At 50.4% G+C, this 26,179-nt stretch overlaps 1 protein-coding gene across 5 annotated transcripts in view; it reads right to left on the bottom strand.

Moving 5' to 3' along the window:
- Positions 1 to 26,179, bottom strand: part of kuz (zinc-dependent metalloprotease kuz) — a 134,639-nt gene that overhangs the window by 30,354 nt on the left and 78,106 nt on the right. For 4 of the 5 annotated variants that reach the window (XR_003112653.1, XR_003112654.1, XM_025297169.1 and 1 more), the window contains exon 2: positions 25,857 to 25,913. The exons of the other annotated variant lie outside the window; for it this stretch is intronic. Coding sequence is in view for 2 of the 4 variants with exons in the window: in XM_025297169.1 (XP_025152954.1) it covers positions 25,857 to 25,913 (57 nt within the window). In the remaining 2 variants the exon portion in view is untranslated. The remainder of the gene's footprint in view (positions 1 to 25,856; positions 25,914 to 26,179) is intronic. 5 annotated transcript variants of the gene reach the window in all.

Below are 26,179 nucleotides of genomic sequence, written 5' to 3'. Positions count from 1 at the left end.
CGACGTGTGTATGCAAAGCGAGAGCTCCAAGTTGCCGATGTAGTTTGCGCGGGCGGCGCAGCGGGAACCCCCCCGTGTGTACACGGCCGAACGTGTACACACGCGGCGCGTGCGTACACTCGCACGCACAATGTTCGCGCACAAGCGAAATCGCAATGAATTCCCTTTCAGGGGCAAAACCGCACGGAAAACCGAATTCATCGACGCGACACTTGAACAAAAAAAGAAAAAGAAAAGGTAAAAAAAATGAAATAAAGGACAAATAGTAAAGTCTCTCTGTTTCTGCACTTGTGCGTAATCGCAATTCGCGTTCTGCTCTCTCAGACGGCAAATGGAATTTGACGGAACGAAATGACAGTGGAATCGGCTTTCGATGATATTACCCTTTTCGAATTTTCAAACACGAGGGCGCGCGCGCGCTCGAGAGCAACGCCACGACCTACATTTCCCGATATGTAATAATGTCATGCTGCCTGTTCCAAAATGCCGAAATACACTGCCGATGTAATTCATTTACGTTTCACGTTTGACGCGCGAAAGCTATTCATACGATGTAAAGTACCGTGCCGGGCGCATAATAAACACTAATCATTTTGCTGATAAAGTACGAGCGTGTTTCGTTAATAGTTCGTCGAGATGATTCGCCGTCAGCGGAATTCTCTTCGGAACGGTCGGTCTCTCTCTCTCTCTCTCTCTCTCTCTCTCTCTCTCTCTCTCTCTCTGCGTGAAACTGTTTGTCCATTTTGTCAAAATGTAACAACCCGCGCTTGAAGACACGCGATAAATATTTTTTTCATAAATCCGCACTTACACTGAGAGAAAAGTATATGATATTTGGAACTATAATATGATATAGTAACTAAATGATAGTCCGAAATATTATATTTATAGTAAGTATTATCGGTAATAATTACGATATAGGCATGGTATAACCAACCATATAATATTTTTACTTGAGAATTACTTAAGAATTATAGCAAGTTAAACTAAAATTATTGTATGGATGCAAATAGAAAATGGTAGGTAAAAGTAACTCTTTCATATAGTCAATATTACCAGAATATTTGACTAAATCATGACAGATGTAACTATATGAATATTAAATCTCACTATATTTGTGAATGAGAAATTACCATACATGTGGTAAAAGTAACTAAACAATTATTTAAGACAATCATTGACTATATATTTGTGTTTATTCTATTATATTTCGCAGGTTTCCACGAGCTATAAAAATATAGTTGACGCCAAAATGAGCTATAAAATATAGTGAGATTATAGTTAATTCAGCTATACTTTTCTATCAGTGTACTCGCGACGAAATGCGTGTGCGACACCTTCCGATCCTGCTTCGACGCTTAAACGGCCAAGTTCGTTTTCGCATCTTCGCGTATGCGACACCAAATAATCGACGAGAAAAGAATCAACTGACCTTTTTTTCATCGAGGTACACTGGCTGGACATTGCGATACGATTAAAAAAAAAGTACCCAAGCCGACGTTGGAGAGCGTTAGTGACGTCTGATGTATCTCGCGAAACGCAGCGTCTCTCGAAGGACCAGTCGAGCCACGAACGCGGACCTAATATCATCACGTTGTTGCGCGATGTTAGGCATTAAATGCGACTGACGGCGTATCATCGTCATCGAAGCGGATCGAGAGGCGTAGTTACGCTCATTCGCCCGACGATAAATAACGTTCCGCCGAGTGCAACCTTCAGCCCATACATCGTCACCGATGGTCCTCGCTTCGCTTCGCAAAAACGCGAGATAGCATGCGTGCTGTTCTGGCAGAAGCATCGCGATGAGGGACGCGCGCAAGATTTATCGTCCTTCGCGGTTTCCACCTCCGCCCTCCCCCTCCTCTGCAAATGGCCGGACGGAGCGAGAGAGCCCTTCTCTGTTTGGCTCCTCGCTGCCGACATACATACATCATCGCAAGGGGCTCGTGACGTTATTTTAATATTGCTCGTGAATTTCGTACGGACGTGTCCGACGTCCCACAAACGTCATCTCGTGTTTGACGAATTTACGAAAGAAAGGGAAAAACAGGTAGAGGAAAAAAGGAGGGAGAAGGCAACGGCCCGTCTCTGCATCGACATATTGTTTCCTCTAAAAAGTGTCTCTTAAAAAACACTGCTGTCGGTTGAGAAATTTCCTCGCTCGCGTCTTCAAGTGCAAGAGATAACGTGCATCTCGTGTATGTGAAAGGGTGCAAAGCAACGGTTCTGCCGCGAACAAGCGAGAGAGCGAATCTCACGGTGAATTAGCGTAAGAATAAGAAATTTCCGAAACGAACGAAAATCCACCACGTGTGCTCGCGGCTGCGGTTTTGGGCTTGCCAGTGAATCGCGGCGTTGTACAAGTTGTTCAAGCGCCGCGAGTTAAAGGCCCCTTTTTGAAGTCCTACCGCGCAAGCGTGAGCGAGGTGAACGACCGCGCGTGGACACAGGCGGTTGCGCGATCGAGCGATCAGCTGATCACACGGCGCGGGAGTGGGGGCAAGGCCGCGCGGTCGGGCGATTGAAATGCCCGACGAACTTGCAGCTATCCCCACCACCCGGAGCGGAGGAGGAAACTCGTCGATGTATTTTCGCTTCTGAGTCTCGTAGAAAGTTGAAAGAAAATCCGTCGGAAAGCTAAGTATAGCTCGGATTGCCGTATTTTCGATAAACGCGAACTTGTTCCTCGGCGAATTAAGAATTGATCAGCAAAGTCGGATTTAAACCGCTACGGAAAAGTATCGGTTGTCGATTATTCGTGCGAGTAATAAGCTGTACCGCACGTCTCATTTTGGTGTTTAATTTATATGTAGCTATGTAGCACATCCACTGTCGGATTTTATCGGGATAAGCAAGCCATCGGATCCGTGAAGAGTTGGATCATCGTGGACGAAATCTGCGCCAGGCTAACGTGTAATGCTGGAATGCTGCGGAGGAATTTATGGCTCGCTCCCTGCGGGCTCGACGCCGTCGAGAGGATTAGCGTCGTTGTTCTTAAGCTTCGAGGATTTAATCCCTTAATCACACCGTTGAAGGCGCGAGCGTTATCCGCACATCTTTCTGCTCTTCGGAGAAGCAAGCACGAGTGGCGGATTGGCGTCCCCGTACTTAAGCAAAAAGAACGGAAAGCCGATGCAAATGGCCACACGAACGAGCCACGAGCGGAAACTGATGGTCGGACACGGTTCGCAGGATGTCACTTTTGCCGTGCTGCTATCTCCAAACCCGTCCGGTTCCATCGATTATCCGATACAGCAACAGCAAACAGGCGGGAACTATGACGCGATAACGCGCGAGTAGACACGCGGGGGTTAGTTGTTTCGCGATATCGCGAAAACAAGGGGGGACAGGTGAGAGGAAACACAGTTATGCAGCATGAAGAAATAACAAGCGTCTGCGAGAGCTGCGGAACGAGCGCGTCGATATTCCATTCGTCAGAATAAGATGAGAGTAATCGTGGCGAATCGGGGCGACTTGAATATCGCCCGACAAAAGAGGACATATGCGGAATAATTTGATTAATCTGAATACTAAAAATCTTATGACGAGTGCACAAATGCCGTAGAGATCCGTCAATCCGTAGACATTCGTAGAATCGAAGACGACGAGAGGATCGCAAATTTACGATGCCGAGTATCTGGTGAAGAGAGAAAATTCCATGTAAAATATTTATGATGTAAAATATTTATGATTCGAACAGTTTATAGATACATCTCGAAAGTTCACCGCATCGATACCGCCGAGACGATCGATAAAAAAATTCAAGCGGTTCCAAAGTGAAACACGCTGTCGTAAATCTCCGTGTTTTACGTATAAAAGAAATAATATCGGCGCAATGAAAAAAAAAAACTAGAAAAAGTAAAGGGAGAAATGAGTAAGGGGGAGCCTGATCTCTGAGAAACATCGGCTCGAGATTCACGAGACTGTCGTAAGATTCAAAGTCTACGTGTGCAAATACGCGAATTACGCAATGTGTGTCTGTCATGTATAATATTAAACAACACACACACACACACACACACATTGAAGTTTTTTTTAACGTGCGTCGGACGAACAAATCGGGAAAAACAACAATGTACCGCGCCGGTCGCGTCGCGGTAACGATACGTAACGGCGCAGTTTATCGCGCACGTGACTAAAAGTCAAACTTTTATTACGAAAATATTTCCTCATCGCGTATGACGTGCGCGCATCGTACGGCGTACGTGCAACGATTAAATCTGTCTGGCAGCGCGGATGCTGCTATTCGGCCATCTGCGGCGTCGCATTCATCACGAGCGCAAGCGATGCACTCAGAGACGCTCGATACGCGAATACATCGATTAGCCTGGCGTACGTGCCGTTCAACGAACGATATTTCTGCAACCTGGTCGCCGGGCGCTAATCCGACGGGCATTACTCTTCTTCCCGGTCCCCGGTCGCTGATCGTCTGCGAAGTCAGCGTACATCGCTGGCTTTTGTTGGATACGTCGACAACTTCCGTCTCGGAGCTGTATTCTAAAGCGGCGGGGTAACGGCAAACGACGCGGCGTCGCCGCGACGGACGGATGCGTCAGTTTTTCGAGTAAACGGAGACCAGCGAGGAGGAGACGCGAAACGGAACTGCGTCCTTAACTTCATTTTACGGGTACTCCGCTTTAATGAGACTTCAATTTGGGACTTAATCGCAAGACTTAATCGCGGCGAGTAGAAAGTTACGATATTATGGAGAAGGTGCGTCGGGAAACGGTTGACTCGCTTGACACCGAAGAATCTCTCTTGTGATATACATTTTATAAAAACGATCGCTTTGTTCTCGCGCGTTCTTAATCGGAAGGAGCTCCGGTACCTTGGTTCTATATATGTATACAGATATAAAAAAGTACGTTCGTCGAGTCGTCTTCGAGGATCGGGGATCCTCGACCGCCATAAATTTTTCCCGCGAGCATTCGTTTTTACGAGCGGGGGATTAACGGAAGTGCGCGTTTATTATCGAGGTCTCGTCGATAGCCATAACGCGAACAACTTTTTCGCATAAAGCAGTAAATATTTTATTATTCTCGTCATATGCGCACGCACACACACACACACACACACACACACATGCGCGGAGGCGGAGTGTGCCTCCCACCTGCTGCAAGTTCGCTCGTACCGATACGCGTTAACGACTTATCGCCCGTAGAGGTAGCTTTCCGCGGAGGAAATGCAATTATACCGCCATCGGCAGAGGAACACGGTGCGGCTGTACTTTGAGCTCGCAACACCATTAGCGTAGAACTAGATGGTCGATGATCGCATTACGGACCTGCGCGAGATTTTACGTGAGGCGCGTGGGATGTAAATTCATTAGTCGATTACGGACAATGCGCGTGAAACGGAAACGGCCGCTCGGTACGCGATTTTACGCGCAAACCGCATACTTATGTATAATTCCGTCCGCGAGTCTTCCCGGGGCACTTCCGCGTGCGGAAGCGGAGGCGAGCGCTCCGCCGTGAGTGAGAAGCCTCTCAATTTCAAAAAGTAATTGGGTTTTCTACCATCGGCTGCTCGCGAAACGATAATGCACCCTTCGAGCAAAGTTCGGCGAGCACTTAGAAGCGCGGGTACTCCGGGTCTCCGACTGCCATTTGTTTGATTTACTTTGGAAAAGCGATCCGGGGGGCGCAAACTCCGCGAAGCAAGGCGGCGCCGCAAGGCTCGCGGCTTTAACTCGGACTTAACTCGTCGAAGGCTTTTTCGGCTCTGTTTTCCGCCCACGGAGAGACAATGGCCGCCAAGTCGTCATTATTCTCGTCGCAACTTGAAACGCGCGGCGCTTCGGAGAGCGAGCGAGCGAGCGAACGAGCGGGAGATAGAAGGGATTAAAATGCGCGTTACTTGGCCGTCGCGCGCGGTATCGATCCCGCCAGTTTTACTGCGAACCCTCTTCGCGCTTTCCCGGTCCGGGCGCGATTTACCGTGAGTTCGTCCGCCGTAAGCGAGCACGAGCGAAAAACTCGCGAGAGAGAGAGAGAGAGAGAGAGAGAGAGAGAGAGAGAGAGCGTCGAGCGTTGCGGTTTCGCGCCTTGACGGATTAACGGTTACTTAAACGCAAAGGATCGTTAATTCGCGGCGACGTCGGAGTAGAAATCGCGCGCGCGGGCGCCTCCCTCGTTACCGTCGAGAATTAAGAGACCGCACCGCACTCACGCTTCGCGCGGGCCTCCTCAGCGTTCGAGCACCTGAGCGCGTACACGTTCGTGTACATTCGTGAGCGCGTTTTGCTAATACCAGGGAATGCTTTTCGAGGACTACATTGTCGGCGGTGGCGCACTTAGTCTGGATTACCGGCGGAAGTGCGAGAACGGGGAGGAGAGTTCGCAGCCGAAAAGTATAGCCGACTCCGTAGCCCGTAAAAGCGCCGGAGACTCGTCTCGATTAAATTGATTAAAGCTGCCTCGCGCGCGCGCGCGCGCGCGCGGAACTTTTCTGATCACGAGATGGCTCGCCAAGTGGCGCAATTGTTGCCGGGGGTTGCGGGTCCGATTAGATATACAGATATAATTTGTCGCGATTAGATATACAGATACATAATTTGGAGGTCCGCGAGGTGAGTAAATCATCGCTGGAATCGACCGCTGTGATAGGCCGTGACTGATAAAAGGGAAGGATTGTTTGAATCAGCGTGACGAGCAACGAAGCGAGCGCGTTTCGGCCGAAGAAAGCAATTTCGGAGTCTTACAGCGGTTAGCATTTGCTTCGGCTCGTCCCATCGTCACGTTAATTGAAAATCTACCCTTTTCGTCGCTGAATTGCCCAGTAAACAATTATTAATTGCGGTCAAAAGAATCGTTTGTACGGCCGATGAAACGAGGCGAAAGACGTTCACGATTACGATTTATTTATATGGTTTACGTATTATTTGACGATACACGGCCGGGTATCTCGTACGACAAAGGCCGTTATTGAGATACATGCGCGAAATGCCAAAAGTTTATTAAGTTTTAAGGCGCCTCAATCAATAAATTTCACTTTGAATATTTTTTTTTTTTTTCAATATTACAGACGTCGTGGATGCGAAATGTGTATATCGGCAGTGACTATGACGAATGGCGGGTACACCCTCGTCATACGAAACACCTCGCGCGCGCACACACATACAAGACACAGACAGATCCGACCTTTATAATTGTTTCGTGAAGTACTGATGAAAGCACGAGAAGATCCGGCACGGCGGACGACAAAATTTCCGGCTGTGAGAAATCGAAGTAACAGTGAGGGAAAAGGACGGCAAATATAACAAGATGTCAATTTCTTCCTCCGCCTTTCCGCTCCGCTACGTTCACGATAAATGTAAGTCGCCACGCTGTATTTCCGTCCCGGACAATAAAAGCAAGCAAGCAAGCAAGCAAGCGCGACGTAAAAACTGGAATAATAAAATTTTATTCCGCGTAATCGATCTTCCAGTAGCGCTCGTAAAAAAATCTCGTCGGACCTGAACGGAAGAACTTCGCTACGAACAATGTCACACGTGACATTTCGGCGGGGGCGACTGCGCCCTCGCGCTTTTTACGACCATCTCTAAATATGCCTCGATCAGCGAACTTGACTTTTCGGCGGAGTTTTGAGATTTATAAAGAGTCGCAAGGAACTCGATGCGACGCTCTGCCTCACCACCACGAGAGATGCCAAGAGGAGAGATGGAGTTTACATCGAAGAAAATCGCTCGTAGACGCGCGCTTTTATCATCACTCCCCCCTAGATCTCGACTTTTAATCCGACGCCTTCGGTATTGGAATTAACTGATCCTTCGGTTCGCATCGATCAAGCGCATTCTGCGATGCAAATTACGCTCTCGGATGCGAGAGTTGCTTCCGTTGCCGCTGGAATGTCTACAGATTCGCGCGATAAAGCGCGCGCCGTCTTCGTGATGGAAGAAAATGGCCCGACGAAAGCAACTTTATTAATTACGCGATCACGACTTCGAAGAGCGAAGTGAGTGTGGAAATCTCCGCTCTCTTTCACAGCGCCATTCATAGTCTGATTCGATATTTGAGATAGTCTTAAGCAGAATCGTGAGACGGTCGTTTCATCGGCCAGATGGCACCTTGAGATGGCGCTTAAGGTCTCACTTGAGACGAACGCAAGATGGACAGCCCCGCCCTGCCTCTTACTTCCTGTTGTCTCGACTCGGCAAGGCTGCCGAGCGACCGACGATCCGATGATGATATTCCGCAGGCTTAAGCGAAGAGTAAAGCAGGGATTGCATAGGAATGTCTCGTTGCTCGCGCGGACGACCAGCCCGTCGACGACGAGAAGCTGCCGAACACGCAGCGCAGCCGTGGGGGACCGGTCGGTCGGATTTCATACATTCAAAATTCCTCAAAGGAACGTAATCCGCGTAGCTCCCGCTGCGGCCAGGTAATTACGGGCCGGTTTGTTATTAGCATAAGTGCTGACAGCGAGCGACAGCTGCGAACGAGGGAATGAAACATCAGGGACGGCCATCAAACACGCCACTGCACGGCTATACATCCCGCGGAGCACAAAGTGCGGATAACATCTATAAAACAAACGTCCGCGGTTTCGCATCAGTGGAACTTCAGTCGCGTTTAATTAAAAGCGACGGAATAAACGCTACATATGCGCGGCTCGCCGCCGCCGCCGCCGCCGCCGCCGCCGCCGCGCCGCCGAGTCGGTGGAAAGTATTTAGACACGTAGAGTCACTCCTTGCGCAGCTGATGCTGTTCTTCTTTTTTTTGGCTACCTTTCAGAACTGAGCTTACGTGCTTTCACCCGTAAGCCCGTCTATTTACCACCACCGTGTAAAAAAAATATTCGTCGCGCTGGCGCTTTGATAAATAGCAACAACAGACAGCAACAACAGACGGCGAGCCGAGTTTTCTTTCAACGCAAGCGATAACTCAATTCTTTTTTCCTTCCTCTTTCGCCTTCTCCTTCGCTCTACGCTGAAGTCCCTAGGCTACTTTGCTTATTACCGCAACGATAGCTTTTCAGCGAAACAGATCCGGCGAACGCACACCGTACTTATCTCTTTAAAGGTAGTAGCTTCTAATGCAACCCCTTATCGGCGCTAGTAGTTCCCGAGCCATTTGAAGCTGTTGAAACTAAACTGTGTAATTTGCATCTCGTCTGTCTCGGTCGACCTCGCAACGCTGCATAGAACAGTGCGTTTTTGTTATGTAAGCTCGTCGAGGCCCCGTCACGTCACGAGCGGATAAGTACAATGTTTTTATGACAACGCGTCATGGCGAAACCGTAAAAGAGGAAAGTGCGATCGTGAATCCTACGGTTGGAGAATCGTCGTTTTTCATGTTCATTCGAATCTTGATCACCCGTTTCACCGAACGACGCGTCAATTCGCGACAAGTCACTCCGTCCAAGGACAAATATTCGCTACAAATGCTTCAAATATCCAATGTCTTTCTCGAGATTCTTCACAGCTCGAGCGCAATTATTATTCATTCCGTCTTGCCGGCGTAATTAAGAATTCAGATTTATCGGACTAAACGGGAATACAATATAGCCAATCAAAGAAAATGAAAGATATATATAGAGAGAGAGAGAGAGAGAGAGAGAGAGCGCAGTGAATTCCAGAAACTTTTCGGCACATTGCTCGATGAAAAATTGAAAAATGCTCTATCGTAGTCTGCAATCCCCCTTTCTCCTATTATCCTCGCAATCCAGACACGGTTTGGCGGCAGCGAAGAGCCGATAACGCCGGCCGGAATGAACGATCACTTTTCTCTAATTAAAGCCTTGTCACTATGCTCACTTTTAGATAGCTATGGCGCGCTATTATGTCGGACAAAGTCCGACTTGGAGGAGAATCTGACGCGAAACGAAGCGGTTACGGGAGGGGGAGGGGGGTGAGGGGAATCGAGAAAAGAGATCGATTTATCGCGCCCAACAACTACGAAGTCAATTTTTGGCTTTCATAAGTCGGAGACAGCAGATATAAACGGCTCTCTCACGCGCGTGCGCGCGCGAGGCGGAGGAAAGGGGTGAGAGAGCGCGAAACGCGCTGGAAATGGAATCTATTCGCGCGTACCCGGCGTTGCCAGGGGTTACCAGAAGCGAATTTTAATTTCGACACCGGTTTCGTCTCTCCCCCCCATCCTCGTCCCGTGTACCTCTCTCTCTCTCTCTCTCTCTCTCTCTCTCTCTCTCTCTCTCTCTCTCTCTCCCCCCCCCCTCTTTCTCTCTCTTTCTCTTCGCCTCTTCTCTTCGCCCTCCGCTCGCTTTTTCCCCTTTTCTCTCGCATCTTTTGATAAACGACGGTACGTCGCGTCGCGAAGCGCCGCGCTTATGAGATTCGACCGTTCGTCTGCCGTTAACGAAGTTACGAGTCTGCCGCGATAGGTAATGCGCCAAATACATATCTAGCCGATGCAATCTATCTCCAGGAATACTCCGTCGTTCTCACGTCGCCCCGAGAGGGAGAGAGGGGGGGGGGAGAGAGAGAGAGAGAGAGAGAGAGAGGCGCCGCGTTCCTCTCGATCGATACAACTCCCATGGCATTTGCGAGCGCGGAAACGCGCGGTCGGAAGATCGATATCGTTCCGTCCCGTTTCTGTCGCATCGTTCGCGCGACGTGTCGGGCGTGCGAGGACTAGAAAGAGAGATAGAGGGGGGGGGGGTTAAGAGAGAGAGAGAGAGAGAGAGAGAGAGAGAGAGAGAGAGAGAGAGTGTGTGTGTCATGACACACGGAACTGCGTCCCACGCGTCATTACGTCGTGTGCCACGCAAATCCGCGCGACTGACTGTCAAATTCCGCGCACGGGAAGGTTTAGCCGCGGTAGTGGAGATTGACGGCGCGAAGGTTCCCGGTCTCCTTAGTCACGTGAAGTTCCACTGCGAGGCGCGTACTCGCGTCACACTATGGCGTAACGACGTTGAAACATGAGACACTGAACTATCAGACATGTTTACGCCGTCACGGCGCGTTACCGCCGGTATCTGGATTTATGCGCGGCCGAATTTATGAACGTTGATATATCAATTCGAGCTGCCGGCGGACGGAGAAGAGACGCCGTCGAATCGGACCGCAGTATAAATCGGACGACTTCGGCGTCTCCGATAGCGAGAGCAGGGGGAAGCCACCTGGTGTGTCTTTAGAAGCGCGGCAAGTGGAAATGGATGTCTCTAATGCGTTACATCCGGCAGCATCGACGTAACGTCGGCTTAGTCGAGTCTGAGCGCACAGTCGTTCGAACTTGAACATTGCGATTTTACACGGCTGCTGGAGGAGCGATTTCCCGCGGCGGCGTTGCAGATAAAAGTGAGAAGACGCGTGACATCGCGTAATCGGTAATCGAGGATCGACATGTCTCGCACGCTGCATTTGAGAGAGAAGCGCCTTTCGCGCGACACGCGCGATATTAGTTGGCATCTCTCGCGCTTCACAACTGTGAATTTCAACGGTACTTTTCCGGACGTTTCGCATTGAAGAATACCTCTGAATATTTCCACGACTTTGTCGTTGAAACGCGATTGAAAGAAGCGGAACTGACTTAAACAAACCTCCTTTATAATAGAAGTGATTTTCGCTTCTATCCCGTGTCTGAGTGACTCGCTGGGGGGAAAAAAGAAAAGATAAGTGTCAGTCGTTTACATTTGTCTCACCCTCGCCCGGACAAGAGGCGACGGAGGAGGTCGGAAGAGAGATTATAAGCGTAAGGCGGCAGGGGTTAGGTCGGAAAAAGCAGACGAGAGAAAGACTAAGTGCTGGAAAGCGCGACAATAATTTGAGCGCCTCGGTAATGCGTTCGTGCCGAGGGCGAGACGGAGAGGACCGCGCGCGCGAGAATATTATAAATGCGAGGAGGGTGGTCCGCGGCGGAGAGGGATGAAAAGAGCGGAAAGGCGGCGGCGGGTGGCAAAACACGATTACGTTTTCTTACGACCCCCCGAGATGTATCGTTTACCGCCGGCTGCAAGAATCTCAACCGCCATTCTCCGCGGACTGGAAAAAGGCGTGTCCAGCGGGGAAACAGCGTGTTTCGAGCTACGAGAGCGCGGCTTATGAACTGTAAGAGGAGAATCTCGCACTCCTCGCGCGCGCGCGCGAATCGGAATAAATTTTCAGCTCCGAAATTTCGAAGGAGAAAGAACTTTCAGTGGGCTGCCCCGCACGTCGGCCAGGCGCCAATGAGAGCGTGCGACGAGCTTATTGTTACGACCGACGAGAAAGCAAGAGCGAAAATAAAACCTCGCGAAATTGAACGATTGTTTGAAACGGAGTTTTTAGAAACGGAGGCTGCGAGCCTGCTGTAATGGCTTCCTCCTCCGCGGTGTGACGAGAGCGGTGATGCTTGAATAAGTGAAATATTTTATTTCACAGCTCGCTCGTTCGCAACGTGTCGCGCTCATCCGAGCGATGCGTTTCTCCCCCCGTGGATCCGAAATGAGATATCAATTCCCGCGAATTCCCCGCTCGTCGAGCATTCCCGCTATTCTCCGCCGCCGCGCGCCGTCAGGCAGCCGCAAATACGGGCTTCGATCGAGACAACCGAAGAAGAAGAAATTGCGTCGTCGCGTCGTCGCGCGCGCCGGCGACATCTGCTATTGTAATTCTTCCTTTCTTCCTCCCTCACCTCTCGTCTCCCCCTCTCTTTTCGTCGTCGTGTCATCCGTGTAGCTTTTTACGGTAATAGCATAAAGAAGTAACTGCATCTCGGGATACCATCTGTCGTCAAGTGCAACATTCATTCTTCTGTATCTGCCGCGCGCACTCGATCGTAGCGAAATATCCGAGCTGGCGCGCAACGCGTGCGCGGCCTCGCCGTACGTGCGTCGAACGGCGCGGATGACACCGCGCGCGCGCGCGCGCGCGTTCGTCAGAATCGCGCGCTCCTACCGCGAGGGGGTTTGCGCTTTGCGCGCGACTTGGGGCCTCTCTACCTCCACGAGTGCCTTCGCATAAAAGTTATGGGTCAAGTTATTTATAGCATAATGGTTGTACATGAACGCGAAGGTACACACACGGAGAGAGAGAGAGAGAGAGAGAGAGAGAGAGAGAGAGGGGGGGGTGGAAGGGAACACGCGGCGGTTGCTATAGACGCGTCCGTTCGCCTGCGGAAGGGATCTAGGCTGAACAAACCGTGACGGGAATGCTGTCCGAGAAGCGCACGTGGGCGAGGAGGGTAGCGAACGAACGGAGGTTTACGATACGTAACCCCCGTAGGGGGATGAAAGGCGTACGGGAATCCCACGAAGCGAGAGATATAAGGCCGAGATAAACTCGCGGACGTGTCGGGGTCGCGCTATTAAAGCACGTTCACAACGAGAGGACGCGCGGCGGCGGGCACGTATGCCGTCGGGCCTTCTCATTTATGCAGATGCGTACCTCGCATACCTGCGCCCTTACCCGCGACTTACCGGGAGGAGAGGGGAGAAAAGAGCTAGTCGTGTTTCGGCGTTTGCATAAATGGGACGAGCGGCCAAGTAATTCATAAATACGACGCGCGCTCGCGACTCGCGGCGACGCCGGACTTGGCGAGGGATTTTACTCGCAGCGCCTCGATCATCCCCCGAGCATTCACCATCTCTCGTTGCTCGTTGCTCGCGATGAGCTGTCGGGGGTAGCTGTCGTTTAAACGTGAACGAATGGAACAGACGAAATACTTGACCGCGGTTACGGCTGGTTTATGAATGGTAATATTGCAACTTAGATGCACCTGTCCCCCAGATTCTTTTCTTTGTTCTTCGACCGTATGAATTTGCCTTCTCAAGCTTCCTGGCTCGTCCGGCTGATTTATGGAATATCAATTTCGCAGCAAAGCGCTTGTACGGAGAGACAGAAGAGAGGGAATCGCGCCTTTCGGCGTCGAATTTTTTGCGTTACCGTTTTGCACCCGCACATGCCGCGAGATATGCGCAAGTTTTAACGGCTCGAAACTATCGCGGAATTTTTTAAGCGACTGCATCGTGATTTCGGCGTCGCTCGTTCTCCGCTGTTCCAACTGACATGCTTTTCATGAATACATACACACTTGTCGATTATTACGTCCATCTCGTCAGATTGACCGAGTCGCTGCAAATTGATCGCGAGTCTACGTTGAAGCGTAAATATTTGCTTCATTTCGACACCGTTCGATTTTATACCCCTACATTATGGCGGTGTGACGAGCAACTCAACGATGGAAATGAGATATTCGTAGCGAGCCGGATTTTTGCAGGAGCCCTGTCAACGCAAAACATTAATGTCTGCGATAATTGCGCGAAACGTCTGCAGCACGCAGCGTAACGCAGCGATTAAAGCATTTACGTCGATCCGCTCGAAATATTGGATCGTACGTGAATACGGTAAGCGAATAAGTAATAATTCAACGCAGGAGATACTACTAAATGTCGCTCGACGTGCAATTTGTAATAATGCCCGCCGCCCGTTAATGCACTCGATATAACGTTTGCGCAAAACGCAACTAAGTAGCTCTTTACAAATTTCGCAGAGAGAACGCTGTGATATTCTCTTCATAACTTATGAGAGCGTTCCGATAGGAAGCTCGTTGCTTCCGAGCCGGTCGCGGTGCATTATTCCGTGTTACCCGTGACGGACGCGTCAGAAATCGGCGAAACTGCTCTTCCCCCCCCCCCCAAAAAAAACCTATCGCACAATTAACGCGTCGGAAAACAATACCGCGCCGCGTTAGATTTAATTATTAACGCTCATAATTTACCTGTAATTGCTCCTCTACGGTTTCTACGATATAATTTAACCCCACGACAACGATATACGCGCGTGCGCGCGCATTTCGTGACGAGTGAAAAACGTCGACGTTGTTATAACAATTGAAGATTTGCCGCGCGGTTGGCGCGGAATAACACGCCCTCGCGGCAAAATATAAGTCGGCGAACAATGAAGCGAACAATAATTAACGCTGAAATAGTGAAGTCGCCGGGCGGAACGATCACGCGGCGTCTCGGTGCGCGGTTTTTGAAAATGCCCGAATAAATCGCCGGCGAGAGAGAGAGAGAGAGAGAGAGAGAGAGAGAGAGAGGAGAGAGAGATTTACAGCCCGGGGCGAAATAAATTTCCGTGTCCGACAAGCTGCATTGTGTATCGCTTGATTTAACGGCATTATCGACGAATCGCGCGGCGCTTTATGCGACTTCGTGCGGGACGCGCAAGTGTCCGATTACGCGCGGAGCGGTCTACATCGGACGCGGCGGATCCACGCGGAAAATTGGGCGTATCGATTCGGCCGGCGCGGCCGATGTTACTTTATTAATTACGATGACGCATGTCGACCCGTTTGCTTACATCGCGAAAATACAGGCCAGCGAAGCACGCCCCGATAATCTCGCTGAAACAATCTCCTCGCGCGTATCAACCATCGTGCGCTCGTATCTTACGCGAATCCGACATTTCGCGGAACGTGACTCGAGCCATTTCCAAGGTAAACGACTGCGATACTAAATCAGTAGATAAAGCATGTGATTCTCTCTCTCTCTCTCTCTCTCTCTCTCTCTCTCTCTCTCTCGCTCTCTCTCGCTCTCGCTCTCTCTCTCTCGGCGTATTTTGCGACTCGTCACACAATCCCCGTTCGATGCGATCGCGTTATCGCACCGTCGTTACCGCTGTCGGACGACGACGAAAGTGCGCAAAATTTCGGCCCTCGACATAAGAGGGTATGAAAATTGCGATGAAACGAGGTCGCGACCGGGAACACGTCTGATCGCGCGTATTTAATCTCGAGAGTCGCGTGGAAGGTGCCGGCTCGCTGATCGCGCCTTACAAACGAATCATATCGAAGTCATAACGGGAACTGCCGTCGTGATGTGATGTCATCGCGGCGCGATCGCGGAGACGAAATAAACGCGCGCGCGCGCGCGCGCTTCATTTAATTCGACATCGTTATCGACGACGTTCACGGAGCCACGTACGTCGTTATACGAGCCGTAGGCTGACGGTGTCGGCCATTGTAATTTCACGGACACGCTGGCGCGCGCGATCGCAGAGGCGTGTGCACCGGCCTGTGCAAGCAAGCGCACCCGGCAGGGGTGATAACCCCTCTGCGAGTAATCGATAACGCGAGCGCGCGAGCGGGAGGGAGAGACGGAGGAAGGGAGGACGAGAGAGAAACGGAGAGAAAGAGAGAAGGGGGCGAAGGGAAAGATGAGAGGGAGAGAGGGAGAGAGAGAAAGAGGGTGGGAGAGAGAGGGGGAGAGAGAGAGAGAGAGAGAGAGAGAGAGAGAAAGAGACGGAGACGGAGAATGTGCGACTCGTGCGCAGCGCGTTGTTTCGTTCATGTCGATCAGATGTCTGTCCGACTAGAGGACTCTCGGCACACGTGGCCGATCGTACACATTTCGGGAATTCGCTTTCCTGAGATACGCATCCGATCAAGGGATTCCGATTGCAACACAGAGCCGTCAATCGAGAATCCAGCGACGAGATCGAGTCCAATAGGGTCGCTTTGAGTACGTCTCCAATGAAGGATAGTCGCTTCGACCGCAGCGGACTGGCTAGTGTTAGCGATGCAATTCGGATTGTACGATGAATGCGCGGAAAACGCCGAGCAGCGCAGATGGGAAAGGTGATTTTCCTCGAGAAAAGGAGAGAGAGAGAGAGAGAGAGAGAGAGAGAGAGAGAGAGAGAGAGAGAGAGCGACGTAACTCAGAGACAGGTGCGATGCAGTTATTCGCGATTCGAATCAATGCGAGGTCTCGCATGTATTTTCGAAAGAGAAGAAATCCGTGTACGTGTCAGGAATGTTACAAGTGCCTCAAGTAATTAAGGTCATTAACATTACAAGCGGAGTCGCTTGTATAATCCTCAACTTTGCACATCATTAATGCGCGGGGTTGAAAATTGCAGGAAGCCGGGTAACTTGTACTTGCATTGGTTCTGCACTTGAGGGGACGTGTCTTAGAACGTCGAATAAATTATGCTTTGCTAATGATGATCATTAAGCGCCGCGGCATGTGTGGCGCGCGTTAGAATCAAATTGCTCGGGACAGGGAAGGAGATGCGACCAAAGACGGAGGTTATTGACAGCGGAAGAACGGTGTGATATTTTGTGACCTCTTCACGCGAAATGTAGACGCGGATCTGACGGATGACCAAAACGGATAGTTGCAATTCACGGATATGTGTGGCGACTCCTTAATCCACCTCTTTGCAACCCTGATACGAAGCCAGTATTAAGAAAATAATGTATTTCGATATTCGGGGGAGAGCGGGAGAGTAGCGGTGATTAACTGAGCGAACGGAAATGGACGAATAACAGATCGAACCGCAAGTTGTCCGACCAACGGCTCGTTTAATATGCATTTTCAATCGTCGCATTTCTACCATCCCAATCTCTTATTCAGCATAATTTCCGAGCGCATAGTCCGCTCCGTCAGAATTCGCTGAAATATTTCTACTCCCCCCCCCCCAACCCCCGCTGCCCCACGTCGCGGCCACGGTGAAAATGAGAAGAGAGAAATCGTCAAGTTTACCGTCTCCTTCCGTTAAGTTTATCTGGATAAGAGGTCCTTTAGTTTAACGCGCGGTGAGATCTCCTTTGTGTTCACCGAGTCTAAACTCCGTAATGCGGCGGCCGTAATAAACGAGGTGAAGGAAGCGACCCGAACTCCTAGCCGGACTTGACGTGCGTGCCCGGCGCCGTAAAATCTTTCATCGACGTTACCCGGTTATCGACATTAAATTCTTCCTTTTTTATATCGCACTCGCGAGAAATCCATTTAATTCCGTTCCTTCCGGGCGGAGTTGAAAGCCCTCCTTTCCTCGCACGTGGATTTTTATCCCGCGCGGAATGCCGGCGTAATCGAACGTAGACGAGGGAGTTAATGGCAGCAACGGCCGGGGAGGCTCGTAAAGGAATTTATCGCGGCTTCGAAAGCACGTCACGTGCAGAGTCGCGTTCGATTTTTCGACGAAAAAAAGTAGGGTGCTCCAGAGGGCGAGAACAAGCAAGCGCGGGGAGGGGGGGGGGATGGCGGAGGAAGGGACAGAGAATGAGAGAGAAACAAAGCGCGGAAACAGGAGAGAGGAAACGAGAAAGTGAGTGAGTGAGTGAGTGACTGAGCGAGAGAGAGCGGGGAAGAGAGAGAGAGAGAGAGAGAGAGAGAGAAAAAGAGCAACGAAGCAGGAACGTAACAAATTCTATACATGAAGCAGCTGCGGCGATTTACGCTCCGAGGGGGGAAACTGTATCTTCATGATTCGAAGAATCTGACCCCGGTTACACGTATACCGCGAGGGTGTGAAATTCGCGCGGGGTTGGTTAGCAACAGCGTGACGTATGCTGAATTCGATTATGTCGGTTCATTAACCCTTTACACCGCCTGTGTACACGTGGTAGGTTGACAGCCACCCGCATTCGTTCCTCACGCGACTGTAAGTGCCGGGTAAATATAAGTGAGCTGAATAAAAGCGACAAATTGAGCGACGTTGCAGCAAACGCCGCGTCGAAGCCAATCGAGCAAGAATTCGTGAACGCGAGTTATCGAGGGATCGTTCGTCCATTGTCCGTTCCATTGTGACGAAAGGGAATAACGTGGCGAAACATATTGCTTGGATGGAAATATATTTTTAACGAAACTTTCCTCCGCAACTTGCAAACCGCGTGCAAATAAAAGTGCATCAACATCCAATTGAACTTCAGAACTGTTTTACGACTTATATCGGCTTTCTCTTGAATATAAAATACGTTTAATATCGATACTAAAACGCGAGCGAGCGAGAGAGAGAGAGAGAGAGAGAGAGAGAGAGAACCTCCCCCGGGCGAGCGCAAACTTACCGCCACGTGCTGCGTGGTGTTCCAATCGCACGTTTATATTTATGTAGACTTATTTCGCGGATTTCATTTCTGTTGGGACAACTTTCGGCTCATCTCCTCTCCTCTCTCGGCTATCGCTCCAGTCTCTCGCGCTTGTGACCTACTTCTCGCAGAAAATCTCGCCATTCGCATCCTCTTTTGTCGGCAGACCATGCAACGCGTACAACTTCAATACACTTTTATTGGCCTACTCAGGATAGTTCCAACAATGTAGTTTAAAACCCCGTACGATATATCGCACGCTCGTCTCTCCTTCCTTCCCCGCCCTCTCACGTTCACTCTCCTCTAGCAAGCCGATACTCGACTCTCCGGCTCTATCGATTCATGTTACATGCCTCGCGCCGATTATATCCCTGATAACGTCCACATTATCGATATTCGCATATTTTGTACGGCAAGCTTTCATACGCGTGTTTTAAGCTCGACTAATTTAATCCAAAGGGAGCCTCAAATTCATTTTATTGATATAAAGTACAGGCCGAACGTAAATGAGTTCTCGTACTTTTTGCGATTACACCCGCGAATGTATATCCGCTACAAAATATCTCATCTATAAATATTGATTCGGCAAACGCGGGAAAAATAGCGAACGCATGCCGTACGAAAAAACAAACTCGTATCAACTTTTTGTACAGACAGAAACGCACAGCAAGATAATCCGAAAAATCCGCCTACGAAATTCGTAATTACATACGAAATTACATTCCAATTATTTTTTAAATAAGCCCCGTGTTATTGAAGCTGAAGTTTCCACTCGCGCGTCACGCATTCCCGTCACGTTAACAGCTCGTTCTGCAGCGCAAGCATTAAACCAGGGAGCTCTTAAAACCCGCGAAATGAAGGGACCCTGCGACTCGTATTCCACCATTGAGTCGGCCTCGGCCATTGTTTACTAATCGGCGTTTACTTTAGCAAACGGCAAGTAAATAATTAACGCATTCCCGTGGCATTCGACGTGGCGTTGCACGGCGCGGCGCTTTAAATCACCGTAATTTCGCTCAAGTGCGTTCCGCAGAATTCTCTCGCGAGCGTGTTCCTTCCTTCCTTCCTTCCCACCCCCCCTCCCCTTCCCCCCTCCTTTCGTAAGAGACAGGGAATCCGTCTCGCCGGCGCGGGCGCATTTTGCGAAGCTCAAACGAAAGTGCCCCTTCCATGCGGGACCACGCTTGTTGCTGGATAAGACGAAGATGACGCTGGAACGCGCGTGGAAGTCGAGGGGGCGGCGCGCGGAGGACGTTTTAAGACGCGGTCGTTGCACGACGATGCAGCGTCGTCCTGATAAATGAGAGATGTTATCGCGAGAGGTTCAAGCGGGCCGAGAACCCGGGCGCGACTCTTTCTCGGATGAGGTGAGAGAAAGAGCGAGAGGAAGAGGAAGAGAGAGAGAGAGAGAGAGGAGGGGGGGGAGAAGAGCGAGTGGCTCCGACGATCGCGCCCCAAGATGCTGCACATTACCGTGGCAGACGCGCGATGGTGCTATGCAAACGACGTTACCGCGTTGTTCGGGCCGCGAATGGGTTTTGTATAGCCGCGCTATTCCCGGGACATCAATTTTTAGAAAATTCCCACGTCACACGCTTCGCCCTTTCTCCTGCAGGTGCTCTCGCGCACCTGGAGGCTGTCGGACGAGAGAGAAGACTCGCCGGAGAGATTTATCTCGCGGCCCGCTAGACGTGCGATACAAAGGCGAGAGCGTTGAGAAACGGACGTTCGGTGCGATTGGAAGGATCAATTCGCGGACTCGCCGGCGATACAATGACCGGGAAAGGAGGAGGACCTTTCGCGCTCGCGACGAATGTACCGGTTGATTCGACGACTTTGACAACACCGCATGTTGGCACTCGCGACTCTCGCTCGAAGAGAGTCCGCTTCGCTCTCGGCTTCGCTCTGACGGGGCTGGCTCTCCTCGGTCTCTCTCTCTCTCTCTCCGAAAGCCATCGGCTGTCTCTCTCGTAAAAATCCAAGAAAGAGTTTCCATGTTCGGGCGGGATTGAAAGCCGCGGGATCCGCGAATCCGCCTGTCGATTAATCCGCCGGCATATATTTCATCCGCGAGACCCAACAGTCGGAATTGTTGTTGTCTGATAAATAAACACCGGCGGCAGTGTGTATCGACCGGCCTGGTATTTTCGCAAACAAAAGCTCGGCTCTCTCTCTTTCTCTCTCTCTCTCTCTCTCTCTCTCTCTCTCTCTCTCTCTCTCTCTCTCTCTCTCTCTCTCTCTCTCTCTCTCTCTCTCTCTCTCTCTCGTACTCAGTCGAGGCCGCGTATAGCACACACGCCCGAGAGATACACGGCCGGCCTTGCCGGTCCATTTCCTCCGCGAGGCTGACCATTACACCGCCGGTCCCGAAGTAAGTCTGACAACCGCGGCGGGGGGGATATTCACCGGGACATACTCCCGGTCGGCCCGGTAATTGCCGGAGCGGAAACCGAGGGAGCACGGACGGCCGTATAAATCTTTCATCGGCGCACTCGCGTTAAGTACCGAGCATTTAAGAGAAATATGATCCGCACGGGCCGGCGCGGCGGGGGCAGGGACGAGGGGGGCGAGAATCGAGCGTTCAATGGAGCGCGGGGATGCACGATACTCGGCTCGCGCGCGAGCATCGGCAACGCGCGGCGGTTTCGCGTAAAATAAACACCGGGACGCGGCCCCGTTAATTAAACCGCCTCCTCCTCTTATTCTCGCTCTCTCTCTCTCTCTCTCTCTCTCTCTCTTTCTCCTCAGCTTCCGAGACTGCCGCCACCGCCACTGCCGCTGCTCCATGAGGCCGCTCGTGTTTGAATGCTACCGAAAGGTAGACGGGAGAGAAGAAAAGTCCTGAATATCCTGCCCTGTGCAATATGTACTCACCCCATTTGGCAGAGAGCGTGTTCCTCCGTCGAGGCGAAACCAAATAGGAGAAAGCGCAGTCGAAGCGTTTAGTCGTGCAGCGGAACGTTCGTCCGACATCACCGCGGCGCGGGGAGGAGAGAGACAGAGAGAGAGAGAGAGAGAGAGAGAGAGAGAGAGTTTCGGCTATCAGCATAGCAGACGGTCTCTCCCGTCTCACCCCCTCCTCCTTTGCTCTTTCTCTCTCTGCACTCGCCTTGTCTCTCTTTCCGGTCCCATAATTACATCCCCCGAGCTCCAAGCGCACCAAGCTGCTCAGCGATAAGAGCCGCGAGCTCGTACAAGTCGCGCACCACCAACACTACGACGAACGAACGAACGAACGAACGAACGAACGAACGAACGAACGAACGAACGAACGAACGAACGAACGAACGAACGAACGTCCTGCGTTCTCGTACGTATATACGTACATTACGCGGCGAGTATTTACGTTACTTACAGCAGCTGCGCGTTCCACCCCCTCGGCATCTTGCAGATGTGCCGCGCAAACTTCCTCGCGCTGTCGAATGGTAGCAAGGAATGGTAGCACAGCGCGCAAACTACGTGTGTTTACGTTGCAGCCGCGTGGTTAGGGTTGCGCGAAAAGGAACGTAGCTGAACATGAGCCCCCGGACGCCGTCGCTCTTCCGCCGCGAAGCGTCGCCGGCAGGACGACAGGACGGGAGACAGCTCATGCAGTTTTCAAGCACAATGAATATCTGAGCGTCAGAATGTCGCGTACGGAATGGAGCGAAAGAGCGGCGAGGACGAGCACCTTTCTTCAGATTCGACGTTTCCGTCTTCTCGATTGTGGGAAAACTGTGGCTCTCGCGGGCCGATGGGCGGGACCGGCGATGAAGGGACGAGGCGACTCGGCGAACGCGATATACAAATCAATTACGGAGCCGCGCGTGTTTGCGAAGCGAGCATTCGCCGGCTGCTCGGCGAGCAAGAGAGAGACTCTCTTTGCGGCCGTCTCGCGACACTCGACGAGCGGGAGAGACTTGCTTTTTAGCGCACACACACACACACACACACACACACACGCACACACACACACACGCACGCACGCACGCACACGCACACACACACACACGGCGTGTCTTGCGGCGTTAACCGCGCCTGAGCAAATGCCGCGATCGTTTCTTCGTTGTCGCTCAAAGGGCGACTTCACTCTTTACGAGATGGCGAGAGCGAGTAAATATAGGGAGAATTAGCGTTGCTAATGACCCCGGACTCGCGCTGGGAGCTCGCTACTTGAGAATAATGTAGCCCGCCTTCCGTTCCTCAACACATGCTTCGTTTACCAACGGCCAATGACTCGCCGGTGCACCGTTAAAACCTCACGGAACGGTTTTCTTGCCTCCCCGCTGCCTTATTTATCGCTCGCCCTTTACCAGAGGCCCACCTTCCCCGCTGCTCCCCGCCGCTCGCCGCGAAGCACCCGTCGTCCATCGAGCGGCAGAGCTCGATGGGAGCCTTTGAGTCCGCGGTTTATTGGCTTATCGAGTCAAGCCATCGAACTTAGTCGACACCTTTCAAGCACGTGCTGCGGGCTACAAATATCCTGGTTGGTTTCCTTAAACCGCCCTTGCGCGCGCGCGCGCGCAAGGACGATCCAAACCAGATACAAGCGAGGGTACGTGTAAATGTGTCTGCGTGCGTGTGTTTGTACGTGTGCTTGTGCGATGCCTTGACGTAAGCTGATTGGCAGACGATGCGAATGCTTGACGGTTCGCTGCCAATCGGCTTACCTCGACGAAGCAACTTCCTGATATCCTCTATGGAATCTGAATATCAATAGTGTATCGAGAACATCAAGCGTGTATGAATGCGTCTACAAGCCAGCTCGCACTGCAATATACGCTGCTACATCGACTAATTCATCAATCACGCCAAACACCTGTCTCGTTTGGTCAACGTCGACCACGTAGCGTCGCCTCGCCTATCGCGCTTGTCGCCTGCGGCGAAATAAATCTCTAATCTTTTCGCGCGGTGCGGCGCAGAGGGATTAATCTACTTTCGGCTGAAATCTCTCGCTAAGAAGATAATAAGGGATTATACAAAGTGAAATCATTTGCAGCGCGTTATTTTCGCCCTCTCTCTCTCTCTCTCTCTCTCTCTGCACTCTGCCGAGAAGCGCGCATGTGTACGTAGTTTCAGAACGCGTTGCGAGTTCTACTTTCGCGCGGAGAGCACAATTTTCTCCGTCCGAGTAATTAAAATCGACATTCGTTGTTCGTTCTTTCGGCACTCGCAGCGATCGTTCCGTGAGCATAGAGAGAGTGTAGCATATGAAACGATGGCAAATCAGATAGGAGTGTATATTTTATACTCTTCAAGCGATTGTAAATTCGAAGTAATTTCTCCGCTCTTTTTTTCTTTTTTTTTTCGTCGGCCATTGAGTTCGATGAGACGAATGCGACTGAAGCAATGGGAGGTTTCGAGGAAACGCCCCCTAGCATTGCGTCACGGTTCTTCTTCCTGCAGCATTTAAGGATAATCGGACGTGCATAATCTATTTCATTGACAAAGAGTCGGTTTTGTAAAGCGTCGTCGCTCGAGGCTCCTCGCTTTCCTTATGCTCCACGTAATTGTGCGACGCGCGTTCTCGTGGAACAAAGAACGTGACGCGCGCCGGAATTTACAACGGAAAAATGCAGTACCCGCGGAGAAAATATGAGGCGGCGGCCGCCTCGAAGTTGCATCGCGAGTTGAGCCGCCGACATGCTTGGCCGGAGAGTTGCCACGTGTCCCCTATGCGCCATTCATTTCATCGGTCGAGTCTCGAGTAACTTGGCGCAATCACACGCGACTATCGTGGGTGTTTATGTTTCCGAGCAAACGAGAGAGCGTACGGAAGAGCGCGTACAGAAATGCATCCGTCTAGTCACGTTTGCGGCCAGCTATTGCACTTTAGGACACAGCTGCGAGCGTTCTGGAAGCCGCAACGGGCGAATATTGAAAGACTCTTGCGAAATTTTCTCACGACCTCGCGAAATCGTCGCGCGATTTTCTCCGCGCGCAAATCTCCAATGGAGTTCCCCACCCGACTTTGCGTGCGAAATCAGACTATAATTTTTATATTCCTGCAGCCGCGACTTCGCGAGTGGGACGGGTCTTTCCTCAACGGTATTGTACGGTGCTCGTGCGCGATTAATGTACTTTCAAAGATGCCAAATAGCGTTTGAACAAAGTAGCGAAAAAATGACTTCGAATCAAATGTATTACAGACAAATTCTCTCGTTAGATTGACATTTTGTACTTTGGCTTTAAGGGGATTGGAGGGTCGCAGATTACTGAAAAATCGTGCTTGTTTTTGACAATGATTTTGTGACGAACTGAATAAATGCGCAAGAATGAAAATTTTACATATATTTATATAACATATGAAGAGTAGAAAAATTTTGTTTTTGAACAAACACTCATATAAATATACGTCCACTTGAATTTTAAATGCGTTTTTCCCGAAAATTTATTGTTCAACTTTTTGCAGTGATTTCTCCGAGACTGAGCTTCGTATCGATTTGAAATTTTAAAACAATAATATCCGTTCATGTGGCTCTCAGGTGAACCATGGACAACTCCGTCGAAATATTTCAAGATATTTCAATATTTCGAGATATTAATTTTTTTTATTGTAAAAGAATTGAAAAATTTGAAATTTTTCCTAATAATAGCTGCCATTTTGTTAATTTTGTTTGATTTTTTTTTTATAGTGCTTCACCGGATAATGATAAGCCTCCTTATAAAATTGAACCACCGAGTACCGAGATATTACTGCAAAAACGGCAACTTGAAGAAAAAAAAAAAAAAAAAAAGGAGAGTATATTTCAGCTATATATATTGTATATTTATATGAGTATTTGTTAATAAACAAAATTTTTCTACTCTTCACATGTTGTATAAATATACCTAAAATTTTCATTCTTGCACATTTATTCAGTTCATCGCAAAATATTGTCAAAAACAAGCACGATTTTTCAGCAATCTGACCCTCCCCTTATCCTTAAATCATCGTTGTTTTAATATTTTCCCGTGGCACAGCTCTGTCCTCGTTTGTCCTCGTTTGCCCTCGTTTCATGATCAAGATTCAACGTAAGAATCTAAAATGAATCGTCGCGGAAGCGATACAGCCCCTCGCAATATCCAAAGCGACTATTGAAAATCGCGAGATCAGCGGAACGGGTGTACGCAGCTGAGTCCTACCTTGGCCGGGTGCCAAGTTCCCTGGCTTTTGCAGTCCACGGGGATGCGGAAACTCACCTGCAAGAAAATGCAGAAATGATTTCGTTAATAACTTCGGCAGCGTTCACTTCTGCGCCGCGGAGCTACGCCGAAAATTTCGCAACGCCGATTATTGCCGAGGACCGATCCTGAATATTTCGCGCGGCGAAATTTTCAGGATCGGTCCTCCAGCGAACGGCCGCCGTCTTCTGACAGTTTCCTTATTACTCGACCGGGGAACTTTCCCCGGGACGAAGTTTGCCGAAGCGCGTGCAACGGAAAATCGGAGGCTACAAGGCGGCAAA

This window comes from Harpegnathos saltator, unplaced genomic scaffold, assembly GCF_003227715.2.
Source record: "Harpegnathos saltator strain DR-91 unplaced genomic scaffold, Hsal_v8.6 scaffold171, whole genome shotgun sequence".
Taxonomy (NCBI): domain Eukaryota; kingdom Metazoa; phylum Arthropoda; class Insecta; order Hymenoptera; family Formicidae; genus Harpegnathos; species Harpegnathos saltator.
The sequence above is the reverse complement of the archived record's forward strand: the minus strand, read 5'-3'. Positions and strand labels throughout refer to the sequence as shown.